General features: G+C 39.3%; 2 protein-coding genes across 4 annotated transcripts in view; one reads left to right on the plus strand and one right to left on the minus strand.

The window, feature by feature from the left end:
• LOC138918351 (phosphatidylinositol 3,4,5-trisphosphate 3-phosphatase TPTE2-like) overlaps positions 1 to 23418 on the plus strand; it is a 390322-nt gene that overhangs the window by 303764 nt on the left and 63140 nt on the right. Inside the window, exons 9-11 of the mRNA XM_070239585.1 lie at positions 245 to 298; positions 6370 to 6417; positions 7301 to 7354. Of these exons, the coding sequence (XP_070095686.1) occupies positions 245 to 298; positions 6370 to 6417; positions 7301 to 7354 (156 nt within the window). The remainder of the gene's footprint in view (positions 1 to 244; positions 299 to 6369; positions 6418 to 7300; positions 7355 to 23418) is intronic.
• Positions 1 to 23418, minus strand: part of LOC138914995 (mitochondrial ornithine transporter 1) — a 110302-nt gene that overhangs the window by 1221 nt on the left and 85663 nt on the right. The window contains exon 7 of one of the 3 annotated variants that reach the window (XR_011427692.1): positions 5714 to 6879. Coding sequence is in view for 2 of the 3 variants with exons in the window: in XM_070239603.1 (XP_070095704.1) it covers positions 6869 to 6879 (11 nt within the window). In the remaining variant the exon portion in view is untranslated. Of the gene's footprint in view, positions 1 to 2298; positions 6880 to 23418 lie in introns of those variants that run through there. The other 2 variants (XM_070239603.1, XM_070239602.1) reach the window with 2 other exon arrangements.

The following is a 23418-nucleotide window of genomic DNA, read 5'->3' on the forward strand; positions in this document are numbered from 1 at the left end:
AGAATTGTATTTCAATATCTTCATTCATTAGGCTCTTTGACCGGCGGAAGATCTTCGTTACAACTATAGAAAGCCCTATCTCTAGGGAAGATTAAAATACTAGTTTCCAAATAACTAACATCCACATAATTTTTTAGGGTTCAACCAGTTTACCACTTGAAGACTACTTGTAACTAATTGCAAACAAGAGTGTAACTCTATGAAGTCACTTGGAGTCTGATCATATATGCTTTTAATTCTTTAGAAATGACCCCGATGAACTGACAGAAATAATCTGTGATGGAACCACCAACAAAAGGTGACGTATATACTCAGAGAGAGAGAGAGAGAGAGAGAGAGAGAGTGAGTGAAATGCAGACGCGGCATTATCCATGGGAATGCGGAATATTCTGGACAATGATTCTAAGATCTTTTCTAAAATTTCGGATCCACTGAGCTAAGTCATGTTTATCATATTCTTAGATTCACAGAATCCTTGTTCAAATAAGTTGGTCACATCACTGTCCCATGTAGGAAATCTCAAATGACATGTTGTTGCATTTCTTGGTGTTTACGTTAACATGGAACAACTCTCCAGGCTCCGTGATGATTTGTTATGAGGACCAAATAAGTGTTAAACACTTAGGATGATGTCTGGCACGTAATAAATACCATTTAAGTGCTTATTAGATGGAACAAAAGTTTTCCGTGTACTTAGTCATGTCATCTGAAAACAGCGATAATTTTCATTTTTCCTGTCCAGTCCTTATACCTCTCACTTCTTTTTCTGACGTCATTGAGCAGTGTTGGAAGGCATATGGCTCTTGGGAGGAAATAAAAGGAGGTCAGGACTGGAGAACAGGATTGAGGGAGAGAGAGGTGCGCCACAAGGATGAGGGCTGGCAGGGCCAGGTTTTGAAGGGCATTGTAGGCTCTGCTGAATGGTTTTGGCTCAATCCTAGTAGCACTGGCAAGGCAATGAGGGGTCATGCTTGAGGCTCTGCAAACAATACAAACTCCAATCGTGAACCGTAGACGTACCAACTGTAGCTTTCTAGAGAGGTAGGCTTTTCTAGAGATGCACTCCTAGACTGTGCATTCCCAGGTATGTGGACATCTTTTGGGGTGATGTCTGGGATGTGGAGAGGGTATGTTGTCTCTGCCGCTATATGGGCTTTTAAGGGCTGGAGAGTCTGTGCAGCTCGATATTCCCTCTCCCACGTGAATGCTGAGAAGAGTGAGAGCTGACCACAAAACAGGGAGCCGACTCCAGACAGAGTGTGGAGAGACACAGTGAAGATAGCCCTTTGAGTCTTTAGTCAGGAGGTTGACAGAGCAAATCAAGACATGCACTCAATAAGGGGCATTGTTCTAAATGCACTTTCAAGTTTCCTTGGTAGAATAGGTTGGATGTAGGATGAGTTGAGACAGAAGATTTTTGGTTTTTCAACGTCAGCTTTTTTGTACTATCTCCTTTTTTCCCCAATCTCATTTTCACCAGAACAAGCACCAGGAGAGCTATTTTTGAAACACTTTTCCCATTGTAAGAATTCGAAACTTATGCAGATTTCTAATTTGTGGTAAATGCACGTAACCTAAAATTGATCATCTTCAGCATTTTTAAGTGTGCCATTCTGTAGCGTTAGGTACCTTCATATTGTTGTGCAGCCAACCTGCAGAACTCTTCTCGTCTTGCAAAACTGAAACTCTGTACACATTAAACTACTCTCCCCGTTGCCCCTTTCCCAAGCTCTTGGCAACCACCATTCTACCTTCTGCCTCTGTGAGTTTGACTACTCTAGGTATGTCATGTCAGTGGAATCATGCAAAATTTGTCTTCTTGTGACTAGTTATTTCATTTAGCACAATGCCCTCAAAGTCAATCCATGTTGCAGCGTGTGTCAGAATTTCATTTCTTTTTAAGACTGAACAATATTCCAACACATACAGAAATTTCTCGCAAATGGTTCCAAAAGCTCCAGTATACCCTTTACTTACATTTCCAATTGTTAACATTTTGTCACATTTCCTTTGTTATTCCCATCATATGGATATGTAGGTATATAGACCTAAATCTATCTATCTATCTATCTATCTATCTATAGATATATATAGAAAGAGAGAGGGAGAAAGAAAATACGTTTAGATATAGATATACACATAGAAAGAGCTCTCTCTCTCAATATACCTGTATCTAGACCTGATTTTTATGTGAGTTGAGGCAGAAGATGTTTGATAGACACACACGTGACACACACCTTCCTACACACTTAGGCTCTATTCCTGAATCATTAGAGAGAAAATGCAGACCACATACCCTTTACTCCTGAATATTTCAGTTTTATTTTTCTACCTTCAGGGACACCTAACCACAGCACAGTGATCAAAATCAGAAAATTTTCACTTCCGTAACCATAATACGATTACCAGAATTGGAAAATGAAAGCCATAATAGAATATTATCTGATTTATGGTTTACATTGCGACTCACTCTTGGTGTCATACATTCTATGGGTTTGGATAAAAGTAGAATGACATGAATCTGTCATTAGAGTTTCATAACGATGGAGTATTTTCACTGCCCTAAAAATCCTTTGTGCTCCGCCTATTCATCCTTCTCCCCGCCAACTCCTGGCAGCCACCGATCTCTTCCTGTCGCCCCAATTTTGCCACTTCCAGAATGTCATATAGTTGGCCTCGTACAGTATGCAACCTTTTCAGATTGGCTTCTTTCACAAAGTAACATGCATGTAAGGTTTCTTTTCACAGCTTGATAGCTCGTTGCTTTTTAGCGCTGAATAATATGCCGTTGACTAGATGTACCACGGTTTGTTCATCCGTTCATCTGGTGCAGGACATCTTGGTTGCTTCCGCTTTTTGGCGATTACGAGTAAAGCTGCTATCAGCATTTGTGTGCAGGTTTTCATCTGCGTGTAAGTTTTGAACTCCTTGGGGTAAATACCAAGGAGCGTATGTTAAGCTGGATCGTACGTTAAGGGTTATGCTTAGTTTTGTAAGAAACCCCTAAACTGCCTTCCAGAGTGGCTGTTCCGTTTTGCCTTGCCACCAATACTGAATGAGTGTCTCCATTGCTCCACATGCTTGTCAGCAATTGCTGTTGTTAGTGTTCCATATTTTGACTATTCTAACAGGTGTGTAGCGGTATCTCATTGTTGTTCAATTTGCATTTCCCTGGAGCCATATGATGTGGAGCATCGTCTCGTACTCTTAGTTGCCATTTTTATGTCTTCTTTGGCCAGATGTCTGTTAAGTTGTTTGCCCCATTTTTTAATCTGGTTGTGTGTGTTCTTGTTGTTTAGTTTTAAGATTTCTTTGCGTATTTGTCTATTTGTTATTCCTTTATCAACTGTGCCTTTTGCAAATGTTTTCTCCCAGTCTGTGGCTTGTGTTTTTATCCTCTTGACATTGTGTCTTGTGGAGCAGCAGTTTAAAATGTTAATGAAGTCCAGCTTATCAGTTATTCCTTTCATGATCTTGATTTTGCTGTCACATCTAGAAAGTCATGTTTCTAAAGAGGTCATCTCGGTTTTCTTCCGTGTTATTGTCTTCTAGGAATTCTAGAGTTTTGCTTTTGACATGTGGGTCTATAATGCATTTTGATTTCCGTTTTGTAAAGGTGTAAAGGTCCATGTGCACGTTCATTGTCTCGCACGTGGATGTCCAGTTCTTCCAGCACCATTCGTTGATAAGACTGTCTTTGCTCCATTGTATGGTCTGTGCTCCTTTGTCAAAGAACGGTGGAGTATGTTAACGGGCATCTATTTCTAGGCTCTCTGTTCTGCTCCTTTGGTCCATTTGTCTGTTCTTTCACCAGTACCACACTGTCTTGATTGCTGTAGCTTTATAGTGAATTTTGACATTGGCTCATGTCAGTCCTTCAACTTTTTTCTTCTTTGATATTATGTTGACTTTTAAAAAGCTATTGCAGTTGCGATACGGTCAGGGAAAATCTATATGATATTGCTCCCGTGCACGTTATTAATGCTTTGTTTATGTCCAAATATGTTGTCTGTTTTCATAAATGTCACTTGTGTGCTCTCAAACAAGATGTGTTCTGTTTGCTCTAGAGAGAGATCGTGTCAGTCTGTTCTTATTTTCTTTGCTCTTTTTGGAAGCTTTTAGAATTTTCTCTTCATTTCCATGGATCCTTTACAGATAATTTTTTACTTCCTTCTTTAACTTTGTGAAATTTATCTTCATTAGTTTTTGAATATTTCCTCTTCTCTGTTTTCTTTTCTTTCATCTTAGATGTCTTGGATTTCATTTATTTCAGATGTTAGATGTCTTTTTTAACCCACCATATCACACTGCTGTTCTTTTAAATATTCTCTCACTTTATTGTTTTATTCTGTTTTCTGGGAGAGTTTCTCAATGTCATTTTCCATGTCTAAATAATTTGCTGCTCTCCCGTATCCACACTGCTATTTATCCCATGACTTAAGTCTTTAACAATCGTACTTTTACACCTATTTCCTCATGAGGTTTTCCTTATGGTTTCTCATTGTCACTTCGTGCTACTAACATCTTCCCTTGTATCTTTAAGTGTATTTGTCATGCTTATGTTCCAGTATGTTCCAGTAGTTCTACTTCAAATGGTATATGTTGCTCACTTTGTTGTATTTCTTTTTCAGTCGTTGTGCTCCTCAGGTATGTAATTGTTTTGACTTGTGAGCTTTCATTCCTTGTGGCTGTTGGCTACTCTGTCTGGCATCTTGTATTAGAGAAGGGCTAACGTTTTGCTTGGGACCATCTCAGTCTGTGGCTGTTATCTCAGAATAATTATTAATAGTGTGTCCCTTTCACTCTCAGAAGTGTCCTCTCTTGGGTGCTGTATTATAGAGTCACCTTTGTTGAGACCTAGGACCTAAGGTGTGTTTTTCTAAGTAAGTTTAATATGAGGGGAGGTGATGGCCCCAGGCGCAGACAGTCTCAGAAACCGTGAAACACTGTGACCACTCAACTCCTGTGGTCAGGATATGTCACCTTTGAGCTCTTGGGGAAAGCGGCATTTGAGGAGGCATTTGAGGTTGTCACCTGGGGCTTGGGAGACGGAGGAGGTGGAGGAGTGAAGGATCAAGGATTGTTCAGCCCTTCCCTGCTTTCATCAGCTAACCTAATGCTACTCTAATTTTATCCTAGCTACATCTGGGTGGTTGCTACTTGTTTCTGCTGAGAAAGGAAAGTGATCGCTTCCAAGCAACTCAGGGGAGAGGCAAGAACGGTCCTTAAAATTTTCCCTCACACTGAGCCCCTCAAGGCTGCCACCCACTGCCCCTAATCCCAGGCTACCCACCAATTAAGAGACAGCCTTCAGGCCTCTGTCATTTCCCAGGGTGGTCACTCTTGTTATTTCTGGGGGTGCATAGTTCCTTAGGACTTCTGAAGTTTTGGGAGGAGGATGCAACATGCCGTACCATTTGGCGTCTTGATAGGAACCCATGATTTCTCTGGAAATTATCAGGGTGTGTTACTTTGATGAGAACCTTTAAGTGTATTTGAACTTTAAGATATATATACTAATGTATATTGTTGCCAGATACAGAATTAATGAAATTTGAAAGAATTTGGTGAAGAGTGCAGGCTGTCCAAAAATCAATGATATTTGTGCAATGCTGAATATTAGCATGATACTGTGAAGGTGACAGACTCAAAGTGCATTTTGCAAGTGTCTCATTTTGTAGATGAAGAAAAAGATAAATAGAGAAAAGATTACCCAAGCCACTTTTGAGGTGAAAAGTCAAAATTGATTTTGGATAATATAACCAGATAGCGTTTTCTGAAAGGACTGTAGAGAAAAAGAAAAAGAAAAAGAATCATTGTAAACGCATGGTCTTCACGCAGGTCAGAAAATCTTTTAATCATCATTTGGTCATCCTTGACCTTCCTACTTGTTTCTTTCCTACCAAATAACAACCAGGGACTAGGCCCTGACACTGTATGTTCATTGTTCTTGTGTATTCTCTTTCTATCTATATCTCTGTGTTAGCTCTTACTTGGATGCACCTCCCCATCCCGACACACTCAGATCCCTCTCACGTTTCCCAAATTGATTCCAGAGTGCATGAAGGAGAAACAAAATGGTGAAGAAGGAAGGAGGTTTAATCATGAATGCTATGTCTCCCTTGTTCCCTTCATTCTCTTTCCAGTGGATACACACAGGGACACACAGACACGCACACACGCACACACAGAACCCGGAAACTGTGTCAGAGGTTCCAGTGCTGGACCCTGAAACGGATGCTTTTGTTTCTGTCGTGTTTCCTCGTGACTTTACTTTTTGTGTGCTGCAATTCTGTTGGGAAAAAGAACCTGATTATCTTCCAAAATGTCTGGCTCTATTTTTTGTACATGTTTTTTACTCTATGGCAGGGTTATGGACTCTTCCCGAATATCGTCTGGCAACAGTGACAAGATGGGGTGAGTTGACATGAGTGATCTGAGTGGTGAAAGGTACGGGGGGCATCGATGGCAACAACAGGTTTCCATAAGAGACTATAAGCTTCTGTAGGTAACTTTCTTTCCTGTTGGGCCTAGGTGGCAAAAGGAAGGAGGAGTCATAAGAGGGAGACTTCTTACTCACGGTTTGTTTGTGAGCCTTAGAAAGTAGTAGCCAAAGCTTTGAGGAAACTCTCAGAATGCCTGTGTGTAAGACTCTGCTAGAGTGGGCCAGGAGAGGAGAGAATCCTATTTGGAGCAAGGAGACGGTAGCAGTGGAGAGGGAGCAGTGGAGCTCTCAGCAGAAGAGAATGGAGCTAAACAGACCTCGGCTCCTTTCCTCAGCCTCCAGAGCTCTGCCACCATCTGAAGCTTTGGTCCCGAATGCCAAGCCACCGTCATATTGGAGGGAGCCCGTGCCTCAGACCTGCAGTCATCTGAACCCTGTATGAGGAACAGAAAAGACATACATGATACATGAAGGGTCAGGATGTGGTGGAGGGTGTTGAGGATCAGGAAATTAGGAGGAGCTGGGGAAATGTGTGCCTACAACCTGGAGTTGAATATTGAGCTAGATTCAACCTCGATGCAATTACACGTGAGAGTAAGGTTCAGTAGTGAAGAATTGTATTTCAATATCTTCATTCATTAGGCTCTTTGACCGGCGGAAGATCTTCGTTACAACTATAGAAAGCCCTATCTCTAGGGAAGATTAAAATACTAGTTTCCAAATAACTAACATCCACATAATTTTTTAGGGTTCAACCAGTTTACCACTTGAAGACTACTTGTAACTAATTGCAAACAAGAGTGTAACTCTATGAAGTCACTTGGAGTCTGATCATATATGCTTTTAATTCTTTAGAAATGACCCCGATGAACTGACAGAAATAATCTGTGATGGAACCACCAACAAAAGGTGACGTATATACTCAGAGAGAGAGAGAGAGAGAGAGAGAGAGAGTGAGTGAAATGCAGACGCGGCATTATCCATGGGAATGCGGAATATTCTGGACAATGATTCTAAGATCTTTTCTAAAATTTCGGATCCACTGAGCTAAGTCATGTTTATCATATTCTTAGATTCACAGAATCCTTGTTCAAATAAGTTGGTCACATCACTGTCCCATGTAGGAAATCTCAAATGACATGTTGTTGCATTTCTTGGTGTTTACGTTAACATGGAACAACTCTCCAGGCTCCGTGATGATTTGTTATGAGGACCAAATAAGTGTTAAACACTTAGGATGATGTCTGGCACGTAATAAATACCATTTAAGTGCTTATTAGATGGAACAAAAGTTTTCCGTGTACTTAGTCATGTCATCTGAAAACAGCGATAATTTTCATTTTTTCTGTCCAGTCCTTATACCTCTCACTTCTTTTTCTGACGTCATTGAGCAGTGTTGGAAGGCATATGGCTCTTGGGAGGAAATAAAAGGAGGTCTGGACTGGAGAACAGGATTGAGGGAGAGAGAGGTGCGCCACAAGGATGAGGGCTGGCAGGGCCAGGTTTTGAAGGGCATTGTAGGCTCTGCTGAATGGTTTTGGCTCAATCCTAGTAGCACTGGCAAGGCAATGAGGGGTCATGCTTGAGGCTCTGCAAACAATACAAACTCCAATCGTGAACCGTAGACGTACCAACTGTAGCTTTCTAGAGAGGTAGGCTTTTCTAGAGATGCACTCCTAGACTGTGCATTCCCAGGTATGTGGACATCTTTTGGGGTGATGTCTGGGATGTGGAGAGGGTATGTTGTCTCTGCCGCTATATGGGCTTTTAAGGGCTGGAGAGTCTGTGCAGCTCGATATTCCCTCTCCCACGTGAATGCTGAGAAGAGTGAGAGCTGACCACAAAACAGGGAGCCGACTCCAGACAGAGTGTGGAGAGACACAGTGAAGATAGCCCTTTGAGTCTTTAGTCAGGAGGTTGACAGAGCAAATCAAGACATGCACTCAATAAGGGGCATTGTTCTAAATGCACTTTCAAGTTTCCTTGGTAGAATAGGTTGGATGTAGGATGAGTTGAGACAGAAGATTTTTGGTTTTTCAACGTCAGCTTTTTTGTACTATCTCCTTTTTTCCCCAATCTCATTTTCACCAGAACAAGCACCAGGAGAGCTATTTTTGAAACACTTTTCCCATTGTAAGAATTCGAAACTTATGCAGATTTCTAAATTGTGGTAAATGCACGTAACCTAAAATTGATCATCTTCAGCATTTTTAAGTGTGCCATTCTGTAGCGTTAGGTACCTTCATATTGTTGTGCAGCCAACCTGCAGAACTCTTCTCGTCTTGCAAAACTGAAACTCTGTACACATTAAACTACTCTCCCCGTTGCCCCTTTCCCAAGCTCTTGGCAACCACCATTCTACCTTCTGCCTCTGTGAGTTTGACTACTCTAGGTATGTCATGTCAGTGGAATCATGCAAAATTTGTCTAGCACAATGCCCTCAAAGTCAATCCATGTTGCAGCGTGTGTCAGAATTTCATTTCTTTTTAAGACTGAACAATATTCCAACACATACAGAAATTTCTCGCAAATGGTTCCAAAAGCTCCAGTATACCCTTTACTTACATTTCCAATTGTTAACATTTTGTCACATTTCCTTTGTTATTCCCATCATATGGATATGTAGGTATATAGACCTAAATCTATCTATCTATCTATCTATCTATCTATAGATATATATAGAAAGAGAGAGGGAGAAAGAAAATACGTTTAGATATAGATATACACATAGAAAGAGCTCTCTCTCTCAATATACCTGTATCTAGACCTGATTTTTATGTGAGTTGAGGCAGAAGATGTTTGATAGACACACACGTGACACACACCTTCCTACACACTTAGGCTCTATTCCTGAATCATTAGAGAGAAAATGCAGACCACATACCCTTTACTCCTGAATATTTCAGTTTTATTTTTCTACCTTCAGGGACACCTAACCACAGCACAGTGATCAAAATCAGAAAATTTTCACTTCCGTAACCATAATACGATTACCAGAATTGGAAAATGAAAGCCATAATAGAATATTATCTGATTTATGGTTTACATTGCGACTCACTCTTGGTGTCATACATTCTATGGGTTTGGATAAAAGTAGAATGACATGAATCTGTCATTAGAGTTTCATAACGATGGAGTATTTTCACTGCCCTAAAAATCCTTTGTGCTCCGCCTATTCATCCTTCTCCCCGCCAACTCCTGGCAGCCACCGATCTCTTCCTGTCGCCCCAATTTTGCCACTTCCAGAATGTCATATAGTTGGCCTCGTACAGTATGCAACCTTTTCAGATTGGCTTCTTTCACAAAGTAACATGCATGTAAGGTTTCTTTTCACAGCTTGATAGCTCGTTGCTTTTTAGCGCTGAATAATATGCCGTTGACTAGATGTACCACGGTTTGTTCATCCGTTCATCTGGTGCAGGACATCTTGGTTGCTTCCGCTTTTTGGCGATTACGAGTAAAGCTGCTATCAGCATTTGTGTGCAGGTTTTCATCTGCGTGTAAGTTTTGAACTCCTTGGGGTAAATACCAAGGAGCGTATGTTAAGCTGGATCGTACGTTAAGGGTTATGCTTAGTTTTGTAAGAAACCCCTAAACTGCCTTCCAGAGTGGCTGTTCCGTTTTGCCTTGCCACCAATACTGAATGAGTGTCTCCATTGCTCCACATGCTTGTCAGCAATTGCTGTTGTTAGTGTTCCATATTTTGACTATTCTAACAGGTGTGTAGCGGTATCTCATTGTTGTTCAATTTGCATTTCCCTGGAGCCATATGATGTGGAGCATCGTCTCGTACTCTTAGTTGCCATTTTTATGTCTTCTTTGGCCAGATGTCTGTTAAGTTGTTTGCCCCATTTTTTAATCTGGTTGTGTGTGTTCTTGTTGTTTAGTTTTAAGATTTCTTTGCGTATTTGTCTATTTGTTATTCCTTTATCAACTGTGCCTTTTGCAAATGTTTTCTCCCAGTCTGTGGCTTGTGTTTTTATCCTCTTGACATTGTGTCTTGTGGAGCAGCAGTTTAAAATGTTAATGAAGTCCAGCTTATCAGTTATTCCTTTCATGATCTTGATTTTGCTGTCACATCTAGAAAGTCATGTTTCTAAAGAGGTCATCTCGGTTTTCTTCCGTGTTATTGTCTTCTAGGAATTCTAGAGTTTTGCTTTTGACATGTGGGTCTATAATGCATTTTGATTTCCGTTTTGTAAAGGTGTAAAGGTCCATGTGCACGTTCATTGTCTCGCACGTGGATGTCCAGTTCTTCCAGCACCATTCGTTGATAAGACTGTCTTTGCTCCATTGTATGGTCTGTGCTCCTTTGTCAAAGAACGGTGGAGTATGTTAACGGGCATCTATTTCTAGGCTCTCTGTTCTGCTCCTTTGGTCCATTTGTCTGTTCTTTCACCAGTACCACACTGTCTTGATTGCTGTAGCTTTATAGTGAATTTTGACATTGGCTCATGTCAGTCCTTCAACTTTTTTCTTCTTTGATATTATGTTGACTTTTAAAAAGCTATTGCAGTTGCGATACGGTCAGGGAAAATCTATATGATATTGCTCCCGTGCACGTTATTAATGCTTTGTTTATGTCCAAATATGTTGTCTGTTTTCATAAATGTCACTTGTGTGCTCTCAAACAAGATGTGTTCTGTTTGCTCTAGAGAGAGATCGTGTCAGTCTGTTCTTATTTTCTTTGCTCTTTTTGGAAGCTTTTAGAATTTTCTCTTCATTTCCATGGATCCTTTACAGATAATTTTTTACTTCCTTCTTTAACTTTGTGAAATTTATCTTCATTAGTTTTTGAATATTTCCTCTTCTCTGTTTTCTTTTCTTTCATCTTAGATGTCTTGGATTTCATTTATTTCAGATGTTAGATGTCTTTTTTAACCCACCATATCACACTGCTGTTCTTTTAAATATTCTCTCACTTTATTGTTTTATTCTGTTTTCTGGGAGAGTTTCTCAATGTCATTTTCCATGTCTAAATAATTTGCTGCTCTCCCGTATCCACACTGCTATTTATCCCATGACTTAAGTCTTTAACAATCGTACTTTTACACCTATTTCCTCATGAGGTTTTCCTTATGGTTTCTCATTGTCACTTCGTGCTACTAACATCTTCCCTTGTATCTTTAAGTGTATTTGTCATGCTTATGTTCCAGTATGTTCCAGTAGTTCTACTTCAAATGGTATATGTTGCTCACTTTGTTGTATTTCTTTTTCAGTCGTTGTGCTCCTCAGGTATGTAATTGTTTTGACTTGTGAGCTTTCATTCCTTGTGGCTGTTGGCTACTCTGTCTGGCATCTTGTATTAGAGAAGGGCTAACGTTTTGCTTGGGACCATCTCAGTCTGTGGCTGTTATCTCAGAATAATTATTAATAGTGTGTCCTTTTCACTCTCAGAAGTGTCCTCTCTTGGGTGCTGTATTATAGAGTCACCTTTGTTGAGACCTAGGACCTAAGGTGTGTTTTTCTAAGTAAGTTTAATATGAGGGGTGGTGATGTATTTGAAATTAAAAATATGGATCTTGTAGTTCCAGTGCACTCCACTTTGGCAGCCAGGGTTCATATCCCAGGCACAGACCTACACTACTTGTCTGTTGGTGGCCATGCTATGGTGGTGGCTCACATAAGAAAAGAAAGAAAGGATCTCTTCTATATGGTAGTTTAGGCAGACTGTGAACTCACCTCCTCCCATGAACAAAACGAAGTTATAGCTATTCTTGGAAAATTACTCCTGAGGGAGATTACTGAAAAGTGGATAAAAAGAACCCCCACAACCAACGACTGTCCTGACTGAAATGAAAGAAGCAAAAATTCCTTTCTGGAGAGAAAAAAGCCACTTTCCCAAGCCACAGAGCTTCACAGCCAGCTGACTGGGAGCAACCCTAAGGTACACAGCCTTCTCTGGAGGAGTGTGAACCTGAGCAGGGGTCCATTACCGCTATAAGCACCTTTAGGACTCAGCACAAATGAGGCAAGTGTCATAATATCTGCCTTCACTGACTAGTAACTACAACAGGGAATACCCCTAGAAAAGCTATTGGACATAAGCGGAAAGACCTAACTGTTAAAGGGCCCATGCACAAATCCACCTGTGTCAGAAAGCTACCTAAAATCACCAGAAAGAAAGGTACACAGGCCTTTGATGAAAAGAGACTCATCTGGTAAGTTCTGGGTGCATCTTGGTGAGAGATGAGGCCTCTCCAGAGACCGACGCATTGGCACAGCCATTGTTGTGAACAAGTACAAGTGTGCTGACACAGATACAATTGGGGTTCTTCCCCTGGCCTGTTAGCCCAGAGGTCTGCCACACCCACTAGAGTGTGATTTAATCCTGCTCAGCCAGGGCAGGCAGCCTGCCCTAGGGACTGGTCCCACGCAAGAGCAAGCCCTCAGGCTACCTGTTGGCTGCATCGACTGGGTGCCTTGATCTTCTGCAGGCAAGCAAGTATGTCCTCCTCTGGGGGCAGGGCCTGCATGAGGAGCAGGAGGAGTGTTGAGGGTGTTGGTGGACAATGTGAGGGGGGGTCTCTGCAGTGGGGTGACTGGGTCTGCTTCAGGGGGTCAGGAGGTGTGCATGTGCCAGGACTGTGTGGACAGTGTGTGTGGACCTGTATGTGTGGTGGGGTTATAAGTGGCAGAAGACCTGTGCTTGTCAAACAGCCTTATAGGGGATGTGCCCTACCTTCCAAAGCCTGAAACAGTTGGGAGCACCCATGCCTGGGGCCATCCCCACTCAGCTGCAATCCTGAGAGAGCTGACCACAGCCTTGTAGGCCTGAGGCCTACAGCAATTGTAAGCTCCCGAGCCTAGCAACCAGCCACACTGGACGCCTACTCACTTAACAGAAAAACTGCAACAGGAGCGTGCTATTAGACCTTGCTGCCAACTGTGCTGGGGCTCCTCAAACCCAATTTAAAAATAGACAGCCGGGGTGGGATGGGGGGAAGCCTAGATTCTCTGGGTACCTGCAGTAAGAGCAGCCCTGCTGTAGCAGGACACAAGTAGCCTACACAGGGGTCACTCTTGGAACATTTGGACTAGTGACGAGAGAGAAGCACACTGCTAGGCCCCAGAAGGTATCTTTTACATAGGCCACTTCTCCAACATCAGGAGACATAGCTCAGTCACCTAATGCATAGATATAAGCACAAAGAGGCAAAATGAGGAGGTAAAGGAATACATTCCAAGCAAGGGAACAGGAGAAAACTCCAGAAAAAGAGTGAAATGAAACAGAAGTAAGCAATCTACTTGACAAAGAGTTCAACCAAAAATTCGTAAGGATGCTCACTGATCTTGGGAGAAGACTCGATGAACACAGTGAGATCGTCAACAAAGAATTGGAAAATATAAAAAAGAACCAATCAGAAATGAAGAATACAATACTGGAAATGAAAAATTCACTAGAGGGTCTCAATAGCAGAGTAGATGATACAGAAAAAGGGATCAGTGAGCTGGACAAAAAACTAGAGGAAATCGCCCAAGCTGAACAGATAAAAGAAAAAGTGAAAAAGAACGAGAACAGTCTAAGAGAACTCCGGGACAAGATCAAGTGCACTAACATTCATATTATATGTGTCCCAGAAGAGGAAGAGAGAGACAAAGGGGTAGAGAATTTACTTGAAGAATTTATTTTATAACTGAAAACTTTCCTAACCTAAGGAAGGCAACAGACATCCAAGTACATGAAGCACGAAGAGCACCAAACAAGATAAACCCAAAGAGGCCCACACCAAGTCACATTATAATTAAAATGTCCAAAATTAAAGATAAAGAGAGAGTCCTAAAAGCTGCAAGAGAAAGGCAATGACTGACATGCAAAGGAAAGCCCATAAGGCTATCAGCTGACTTCTCAGCTGAAACCCTAAAGGCTACAAGAGAGTGGCACAATACATTTAAAGTGCTGAAAGGAAAAAACCTACAGCCAAGAATACTCTACCTGACAAGGTTATCATTCAGAATGGAAGGAGAGAGAAAGAGTTTCCCAGACAAGCACAAATTAAAGGAGTTTATCACCAAGAAACCAGGAGTTTATCACCAAGAAACCAGTTCTACAAGAACTGCTGAAGGTACTTATTTAAGTGGGAAAGAGAAGATCACATATAAGAATAAGAAAATTATCCAAAAAAAAGAAACCACAATAAAATCACTACTAAAGGCAAAAATACAGTAATGGTAGCAGCTCAACCACCTATTAAGATAATATGAAGGTCAAAAGACAAAAGTACTAAAATTACCTATTTCAATGATAAGAGGGAATGGATACACTCACACAAAATAAGAGGTTAGATATGATATCAAAAAATTAAATGTGGGAGGAGGGGAGTAAAAGAGTAGAGCTGTTAGAAAGAGGTCAAATTAAAGAGACTATCAACTCAATATAGATTGCTGTATACGTAGATTACTATACATGAACTTCATGGTAATCACAAACCAGAAACCTGTAATAAATATATGAGTAATAGGAGAAAGGGAGTCAAACATATTACTAAAGAAAGCCATCAAACCACAAGGGAAGAGAAAAAGAGAAGAAGAAAGGCACAGAGAAGAACTACTAAAACACCCAGAAAAAAGTAACAAAATGGCAACAAAGACATATTTTTCAATAGCTACTTTAAGTGTCGATGGACCAAATGCTCCAACCAAAAGGCATAGGCTGGCTGATTGGACAAAGAAAACAAGACCCATATATATACTGCATACAAGAGACAAGCTTCAGACCTAAAGACACCCACAAATTGAAAGTGAAAGGATGTAAAAAGATACTCCATGCAAATGGCAATGAAAAGAAAGCTGGGGTAGCAATACTCACATCAGACAAAATAGACTTTAAAACAAAAACTGTAACAAGAGACAAAGGGCACTACATAATGATAAAGGGAACAATCTAAGAAGAGGATATAACACTTGTAAATATCTATGTACCCAACATAGGAGCATCTAAATATGTAAAGCAATTATTAACAGACAAAAAAGGAGAAATAGACAGTAACACAATAATAGTAGGAGACTTGAACACTCCACTTACACCAATGGATAGGTCATCTAAAAAGAAGATCAATAAGGAAACATTGGCCTTAAACAACACATTAGACCAGATGGACTTAGTGGATATATATAGAACATTCCATCCCAAAACCACAGAATACACATTCTTTTCAAATGCTCCTGGACCATTCTCCAGGCTCAATCACATATTAGGCCAAAAACAAGTCTCACTAACTTAAGAAGATTAGAATAATACCAAACATCTTTCCTGACCACAAAGATAATGAAACTAGAAATCAATTACAGGAAGAAAATCAGAAAAGCCACAAATATGTGGAGATTAAACAAAATGCTGCTGAACAACAATTGGGTCAATGGAGAAATCAAAGGATAAATTAAAAAAATACCTGGAGACAAATGAAAAAGAAAATATGACATGCCAAAATTTATGGGATAGAGCAAAAGTGGTTCTAAGAGGGAAGTTTATGGCAATTCAGGCCTACCTTAACAAACAAGAAAAATTCCAAACAAACAATCTAACAGTGCACCTAAAGGAACTGGAAGAAGAAGAAGAAACAAAGCCCAAAATCAGCAGAAGGAAGGAAATAAGAACAATCAGAGAAGAAATAAATAAAATAGAGAGTAAAAAACAATAGGAAAAATTAATGAAACCAAGAGCTGGTTCTTTGAAAAGATAAACAAAATTGAGACACCTTTAGCTAGACTCACCAAGAACAAAAGAGAGAAGGCTCAAATAAATAAAGTCAGAAATGAAAAAGGAGAAATTACAATGGACATCATAGAAATACAAAAGTAATAAGAGAATACTATGAAAAGCTATATGCCAACAAATTGGATAATCTAGAAGAAATGGATAAATTCTTAGAATCATACAACCTTCCAAAACTGAATCAAGAAGAAATAGAGAATTTGAATAGACTAGTCACCAGTAAGGAGATTGAAATAGTAATCGAAAACCTCCCCAAAAACAAAAGTCCAGGATCAAATGGCTTCCCTGGTGAATTCTACCAAACATTCAAAGAAGACTTAATACCTATCCTTCTCAAACTCTTCCAAAAAATTGAAGAGGAGGGCAAGCTTCCTAACTCCTTCTACAAAGTCAACATTACCCTGATTCCAAAGCCAGACAAGGACAACACAAAAAAAGAAAATTACATGCCAATATCGTTGATGAACATCGATGCAAAAATCCTCAACAAAATACTAGCAAATTGAATACAACAATACATTAAAAAGATCATACACCATGATTAAGTGAGATTCACTCCAGGGATGCAGGGATGGTTCAACATCCACAAATCAATCAATGTGATAACACCACATTAACAAAAAGAGGAATAAAAGTCACATGATCATCTCAATAGCTGCAGAGAAAGCAGTTGAAAAGATACAGCATGCATTTATGATAAAAACTCTAAATAAAATGGGCATAGAAGGAAAATACCTGAACATAATAAAGGCTGTATATGACAAACCCACAGCTAATGTCATTCCCAATGGAGAACAACTGAAAGCTATCCCTCTAAGAACAGGAACGAGACAAGGATGCCTAGTTTCACCACTCTTATTTAACATAGTATTAGAAGTCTTAGCCAGAGCAATCAGGCAAGAAAAAGAAATAAAAGGGATCCAAATTGGAAAGGAAGAAGTGAAACTGTCCCTATTTGTGGATGACATAATTTTATATATAGAAAACCCTAAAGAATCCACTAAAAAGCTTTTAGAAATAGTAAGTGAATATAGTCAAATTGCAGGATACAAAATCAAAACACAAAAATCAGTTGTGTTTCTATACACTAGCAGTGAAGTAGCAGAAAGAAAAATTAAGAATACAATCCCATTTACAATTGCAACAAAAAGATTAAAATACCTAGGAATAAACTTAACCAAGGAGGTGAAAGATCTGTACACAGAAAACTGAAAACATTGTTGAAAGAAATTGAAGAAGACACAAAGAAATGGAAAGAGGTTCTGTGCTCTTGGATTGGAAGAATTAACATAGTTAAAATGTCCATAGTTCCTAAAGCAATCTACAGATTCAAGGCAATCTCTATCAAAGTTCCAACAACATTTTTCACAGAAGTAGAACAAGGAATCCTAAAATTTATATGGAACAACAAAAAGCTCTGAATATCCAAAGGAATCCTGAGAAAAAAAGAACAAAGCTGGAGATCTCACACTCCCTGATTTCAAAATATGCTACAAAGCTATAGTAACCACAACAGCATGGTAATGGCACAAAAACAGACACACAGATCAAAGGAATAGAATCAAGAGCCTTGAAATAAACCCACACATCTATGGACAACTAATTTTTGACAAGGGAGCCAAGAACATACAATGGAGAAAGGAAAGTCTCTTCAATAAATGGTGTTGGGAAAACTGGACAGCCATAAGCAAAAGAATGAAAGTAGACCATTACTTTACACCATGCACAAAAATCATCTCAAAATGGATTAAGGACTTGAATGTAAGATCTGAAACCATTAAACTTCTCGAAGAAAACACAGGGAGTGTGCTCTTTGACATCAGTCTTAGCAGCTTTTTTCAAATACCATGTTTGACTGGGCAAAGGAAACAATAGAAAAAATAAACAAATGGGACTACATCAAACCAAAAAGCTTCTGCACAGCAAAGGAAAGCATCAACAAAATGAAAAGGCAACCTAACAATTGAGAGAAGATATTTGCAAACCATATATCAGATATTAAGTGGTTAATATCCAAAATGTACAAAGAACTCATACATCTCAACAACAAAAAAAACTAAGAACCCAATTTAAAAATGGGCAAAAGATCTGAACAGAGATTTCTCCAAAGAAGATATCCAGATGGCCAACAGGCACATGAAAAGATGTTCGACATCATTAACTATCAGGGAAATGCAAATCAAAACTACAATGTGATATCGCCTCACTCTGGTCAGAATAGCTATAATTAACAAGACAGGAAACAGTAAGTGCTGGAGAGGATGTGGAGAGAAGGGAACCCCCATACACTGCTAGTGGGAGTGCATAGTGGTCCAGCCATTATGGAAAACAATATGGAGTTTTCTCAGAAAATTAAGAATACATCTACCAGATGATGTAGCTATTCTACTGGCGGATATTTATCCAAAGAACTTGAAAACAGAAATGCATAAAGATACATGCACCCTATGTTCATCATAGCATCATTCACAATAACGAAGACTTGGAAGCAACCTAAGTGCCTATCAAGGGATGAATGGATAAAGAATACGTGGTATATATACACAATGAAATACTACTCAACCATAAGAAATGATGAAATCTGGCCATTTGTGACAACATGGATGGACCTTGAGGGTATGATGCTAAGTGAAATAAATCAGAGGGAGAAAGTCAAATACCATATGATCTCACTCATAGGTAGAAGAGAAAAACGACAAACAAACACATAGCAACAGAGATTGGATTGGTGATTAGCATAGGGGAAAAGGGAAGGAGGAGGGCGAAAGGGGTGATCAAGCACGTGTGTGTGGTGATGGATTATAATTAGTCTTTGGGTGGTGAACATGATGTCATCTACAGAGAATTCAAAATATATTATGATGTACACCTGAAGTTTATATGTTGTTATAAACCAATGATACTGCAATTAAAAAAAGGAAAAAAAATTTAAAAAATAACTTGAAAATTTTTTTTTAAAAAGTAAAGACAAAAAGAGGGAGATTGGCAATGGATGTTAGCTCAGGGCAAATTGTCCTCTGCAAAAAAAAAAAAGAGAGAGAGAGAGAGAATACTCAGGTTATATTGTTATCACATACTGATGTTTTTGCATAACCCCAATGAAGAGGGCAGGTTGTCTAAAAGCAAATAATATTTGTGAAATGGTGAATATTCATCATGATTTTATGAAGTTGACAGATGGAAAGTGCATTTTGAATGTGTTTCATTTCATAGATGAGAAAATTAAATTATAGAGTGATTAAATTACCTAATTCAGTGGTTTCGGTGAAGGAGTGTCTTGATTTTCAGTGATATAGCCAAATATCTTTTTTTTATTTTGAGGAAGTTTAGCCCTGCGGTAACACCTGCCACCAATCCTCCTCTTTTTTGCTGAGGAAGACTGGCCCTAAGCTAACATCCATTCCCATCTTCCTCTAGTTTACATGTGGGATGCCTGCCACAGCATGGCTTGACAAGCAGTGCGTAGGTCCTCACCCAGGGTCCAAACTGGCAAACCCCGGGCTACTGAAGTGGAATGTGTGAACTTAACCACTGCACCATCTGGCTGGCCCCCAAATATCTTTTTAAAAATGAACTTGAGAAAAGCAAAAATAATTCTACTAATCCAACTATATCAATATCTAAAACTTGAAGTATGACTGGGCTAAACATACCAATTAAAAGACAGAGACTAATTTCTTTGATAACAAAACAAGACCCAACTATATGTTATCTGTAAGAAACCAACTTTAAATGTAAAGACCAAGGTAGATTAGAAGTAAAAGAATGGAGAAAAATATGCCATGAAAACATAATTAAAAGACAGTGGGAATAGCTATTTTAACTTCAGACATAACAGACTTCAGAGCAAGCAAAATTATTGGGGATTAAGAGGGACATTAAATGATGATAACAGAGTTAATTCTCTAGGAAGACGTAGCAGTTCTAATGTGTATGCACCTGACAACAGAACATCAAAATATGTGAGGCAAAAACTGATAGAACCGCAAAGAGAAATAGACAAAGCCACTATTATAGTTGGAGATTTTAACACTCCTCTATCAGTATTTGATAAATCCAGCAGGCAAAAAGTCAGTAAGGGTATAGTGGTACTGAACATCACCTTCAGTCAATTGGATCTAATTGATACTTACAGAATACTTCATTTAACAAGAGCAGAATACACATTTTTCTCAAGCTCACATGGAAGATTCACCAAGATAGATCACGTACTGGTCCATAACACACATCTTAACAAATTTAAAGAAATAGGGATCATTCAAAGTATGCTGTCAGACCACAGTGGAATTAAATTAGAAGTCAGTAAGAGAAAGATAGCTTGAAAATCACAAAATTCTGGGAGATTAAACAGCACACTTCTCAATAACACATTAGTCAAAGTAGAAGTCTCAGAGAAATTTTAAAATATTTTGAACTAAATGAAAATGAAAAAACAACCAATCAAAACTTGTGGGATGCAGCAAAACCAGTGCTTAGAGGAAAATTTATAGCATTGAATGCATACATTAGAAGAGATGAATACATTAGATTCTAATGCATACATTAGAATACATTTAATAATATTATTAAAATCAATAATCTAGGCTTCCAATTTAGGAAGCTAGAGAAAGAAGAGCAATATAAACTTTAAAAAAATAGGAGAAAAGAAATAATAAAAATTAGAGCAGAAATCCATGAAATTGAAAGCAAGAAAACAATAGAGAAAATCAACAAAACCAAAAGCTGTTTCTTTGAAAATATCAATAAAATTAATATCTCTCTGGAGACATAACCAGGAACAAAAGAGAGAAGTTACAAATTACTAATATCAGAAATGAAAGAGGGATTATCATGATTGATCATATGGACATTAAAGGGATAATACAGGAATAATGTGAACAACTCCATAAGCCCACAAATTTTATAGCTTATATGACATTGAGGAATTCTTTAAAAGACACTACCAAAACTCACAAGGAGGAATAGATAGTCTGAATAGACCCACGTCTGTTAAAGAAATTAAATCAATAATTGAAAACCTTCCAAAACAGATACTAGGCCTAGATGATTTCACTTGTCAATTCCACCAAACACGTAAGGAAGAAGTGATATCAGTTCTCTAAAATCTGTTGCAGAAAATAAAAGAACAGGGAACACTTCCTTATTCATTCTATGAGGCTAGCATTACCCTAATACTAAAATCAGACAAAGAAATTACAAGAAAAGAGAACTACAGACCTGTATCTCTCATGAACATAAACGTAAAAACTCTCAAGAAAATTAAGTCCTACAATGTATATAAACAATTGTGCACTGAGATCAAGTGAGATTTATCCCAAGTAAGCAAGGCTGGCTCAAAATTTGAAAATTAATGTAATCCATCATATCAAAAGGTCAAAGGAGAAAAATTACATCATATCAATTGATGCAGAAAAAAGCATATGACAAACTCCAACACTCATTCGTGATAAAAAACTCCCAGCAAACTAGGAATAGGGGGGAACTTCCTTAACTTGACAAAAAAACATCTACAAAAGGCCTACAGCTAGGAGGATTGACAGCATATCACGGTGGAGTGAGCTCTTCCCTTAGACTCTCCCCCCCCAAGATACTATGAAAAGGACACTCATAAACCAACAGAAGACATTCAATTCATACAACACAATAGATGTCTGAGAGATCTACGTAGCCATACGTCTGAAATTGGAAGTGCTGGACCCCCTGGGGGGTAGCAGAAGGAGGTAAGGGGATCGCCTCTCTCTCCCCAAACAGAAGTGATCTAGGGTGTGGGACTGCATGCAGCTCTGAAAAGAGAGGGGGGAGGGGGCAGAACTCCATGGGAATGCCTTTGCCCTTGGAGTGTCCTCCCAGCCCATGGGAAAGCTCCACACCAAGGAGGCTAAGCAATAACAAGGACATCTTCACTAAGCTGAGCAGCCCAGGAAGGGAGACAGCGAGTGCAGAAGGAGAGCACCCCAGGATTGCGCACACAAAAGAAAGTGACCCTTCCCCTATCTGTCACTCCAGCTCAGACAGTGGGCCAGAGAAAGGGACTCCCACAAGAGTGCCTGCGTATACATGTATAAAGCAGAGGTGGCCAGTGAGCAAATGCAGACAGGCCCTGTCAGCATAGCATCTAAAGGACAGGCACAGCTGCCAGGGATTGAGATGGGCTCAGAATACTCAGCTCCTGCCCACCCCTAGTGGCAGCAGGTGGAAGCTACACTATGCAAAAGCACAAACCTACCTCACCAAATAGGATGAAGAGGTATATTAACACTCTAGACCAGAAGGGAAATGACAAGCACCCAGAAATCAATCCTGAAGGCACAGAAATGTACAAGCTAAATTACAGAGAAGTAAAAATGGCTATCATAGAAAAGCTCAACAAATTACAGGAAAACTCAGAAAGATAGCTCAATGAAATAAGGAATAAAATTAATGAACAGAGGGATTTCTTCACAAATCAGATTGAAAGTATAAAAAAAAATCAGAAATGTTGAAGATGTAAAACACAAAGGATGAAAGAAAAATCTGGAGTCCTTAAATAACAGAGCCGATATTATGGAGGACAGAATTAGTAATTTAAAGGACAGAAATATAGAAATGCTTCAGATGGAGGAGAGAGAACTAAGACTGAAAAGAAATGAAAAAGTTCTCCAAGAAATATCTGACTCAATTAGGAAATGCAACATAAGGACTATAGGTATTCCAGAGGGAGAAGAGAAGGAGAAAGGAGCAGAGAGCTTGTTCAAAGGAATAATAGCTAAGAACTTCCCAAACCTGGGGAAGTAGCTGGAATTACAAGTAAAAGGAGCCAATCGGACTCCTAATTACATCAGTGTAAAAAGACCTTCTTCAAGGCATATATCAGTAGAACTGGCAAAAAACAATGACAAAAAAATATATTAAGGGCAGCAAGGCGGAAGATAATAACCTACAAGGGAACCCCTATCAAGCTTTCAGCAGAAACCTTACAGGCTGGGAGAGAGTGGAATGATACATTCAAAATTCTGAAAGACAAAAACTTTCAGCCAAGAATACTCTACCCAGTGAAAATATCCTTCAGATATGATGGAGAAGTCAAAACTTTCCCAGAAACAAAAGCTAAGAGAGTTCATTGCCACAAGAGCCCCTCCCTAAAAGAAATGATCAGGAAGGCCCTCATACCTCAAAAAAAGAGAAAAGTTTACAAAGGCTTGAGCAAGGAGATAAATAGGCAGATAAAATCAGAAAATTGCAGGTATCAGAACAGGTTAGTAAATAATTATAACGTTCA

The sequence above is a fragment of the Equus caballus genome, chromosome 17 (assembly GCF_041296265.1).
Source record: "Equus caballus isolate H_3958 breed thoroughbred chromosome 17, TB-T2T, whole genome shotgun sequence".
In the NCBI taxonomy this organism is placed as follows: domain Eukaryota; kingdom Metazoa; phylum Chordata; class Mammalia; order Perissodactyla; family Equidae; genus Equus; species Equus caballus.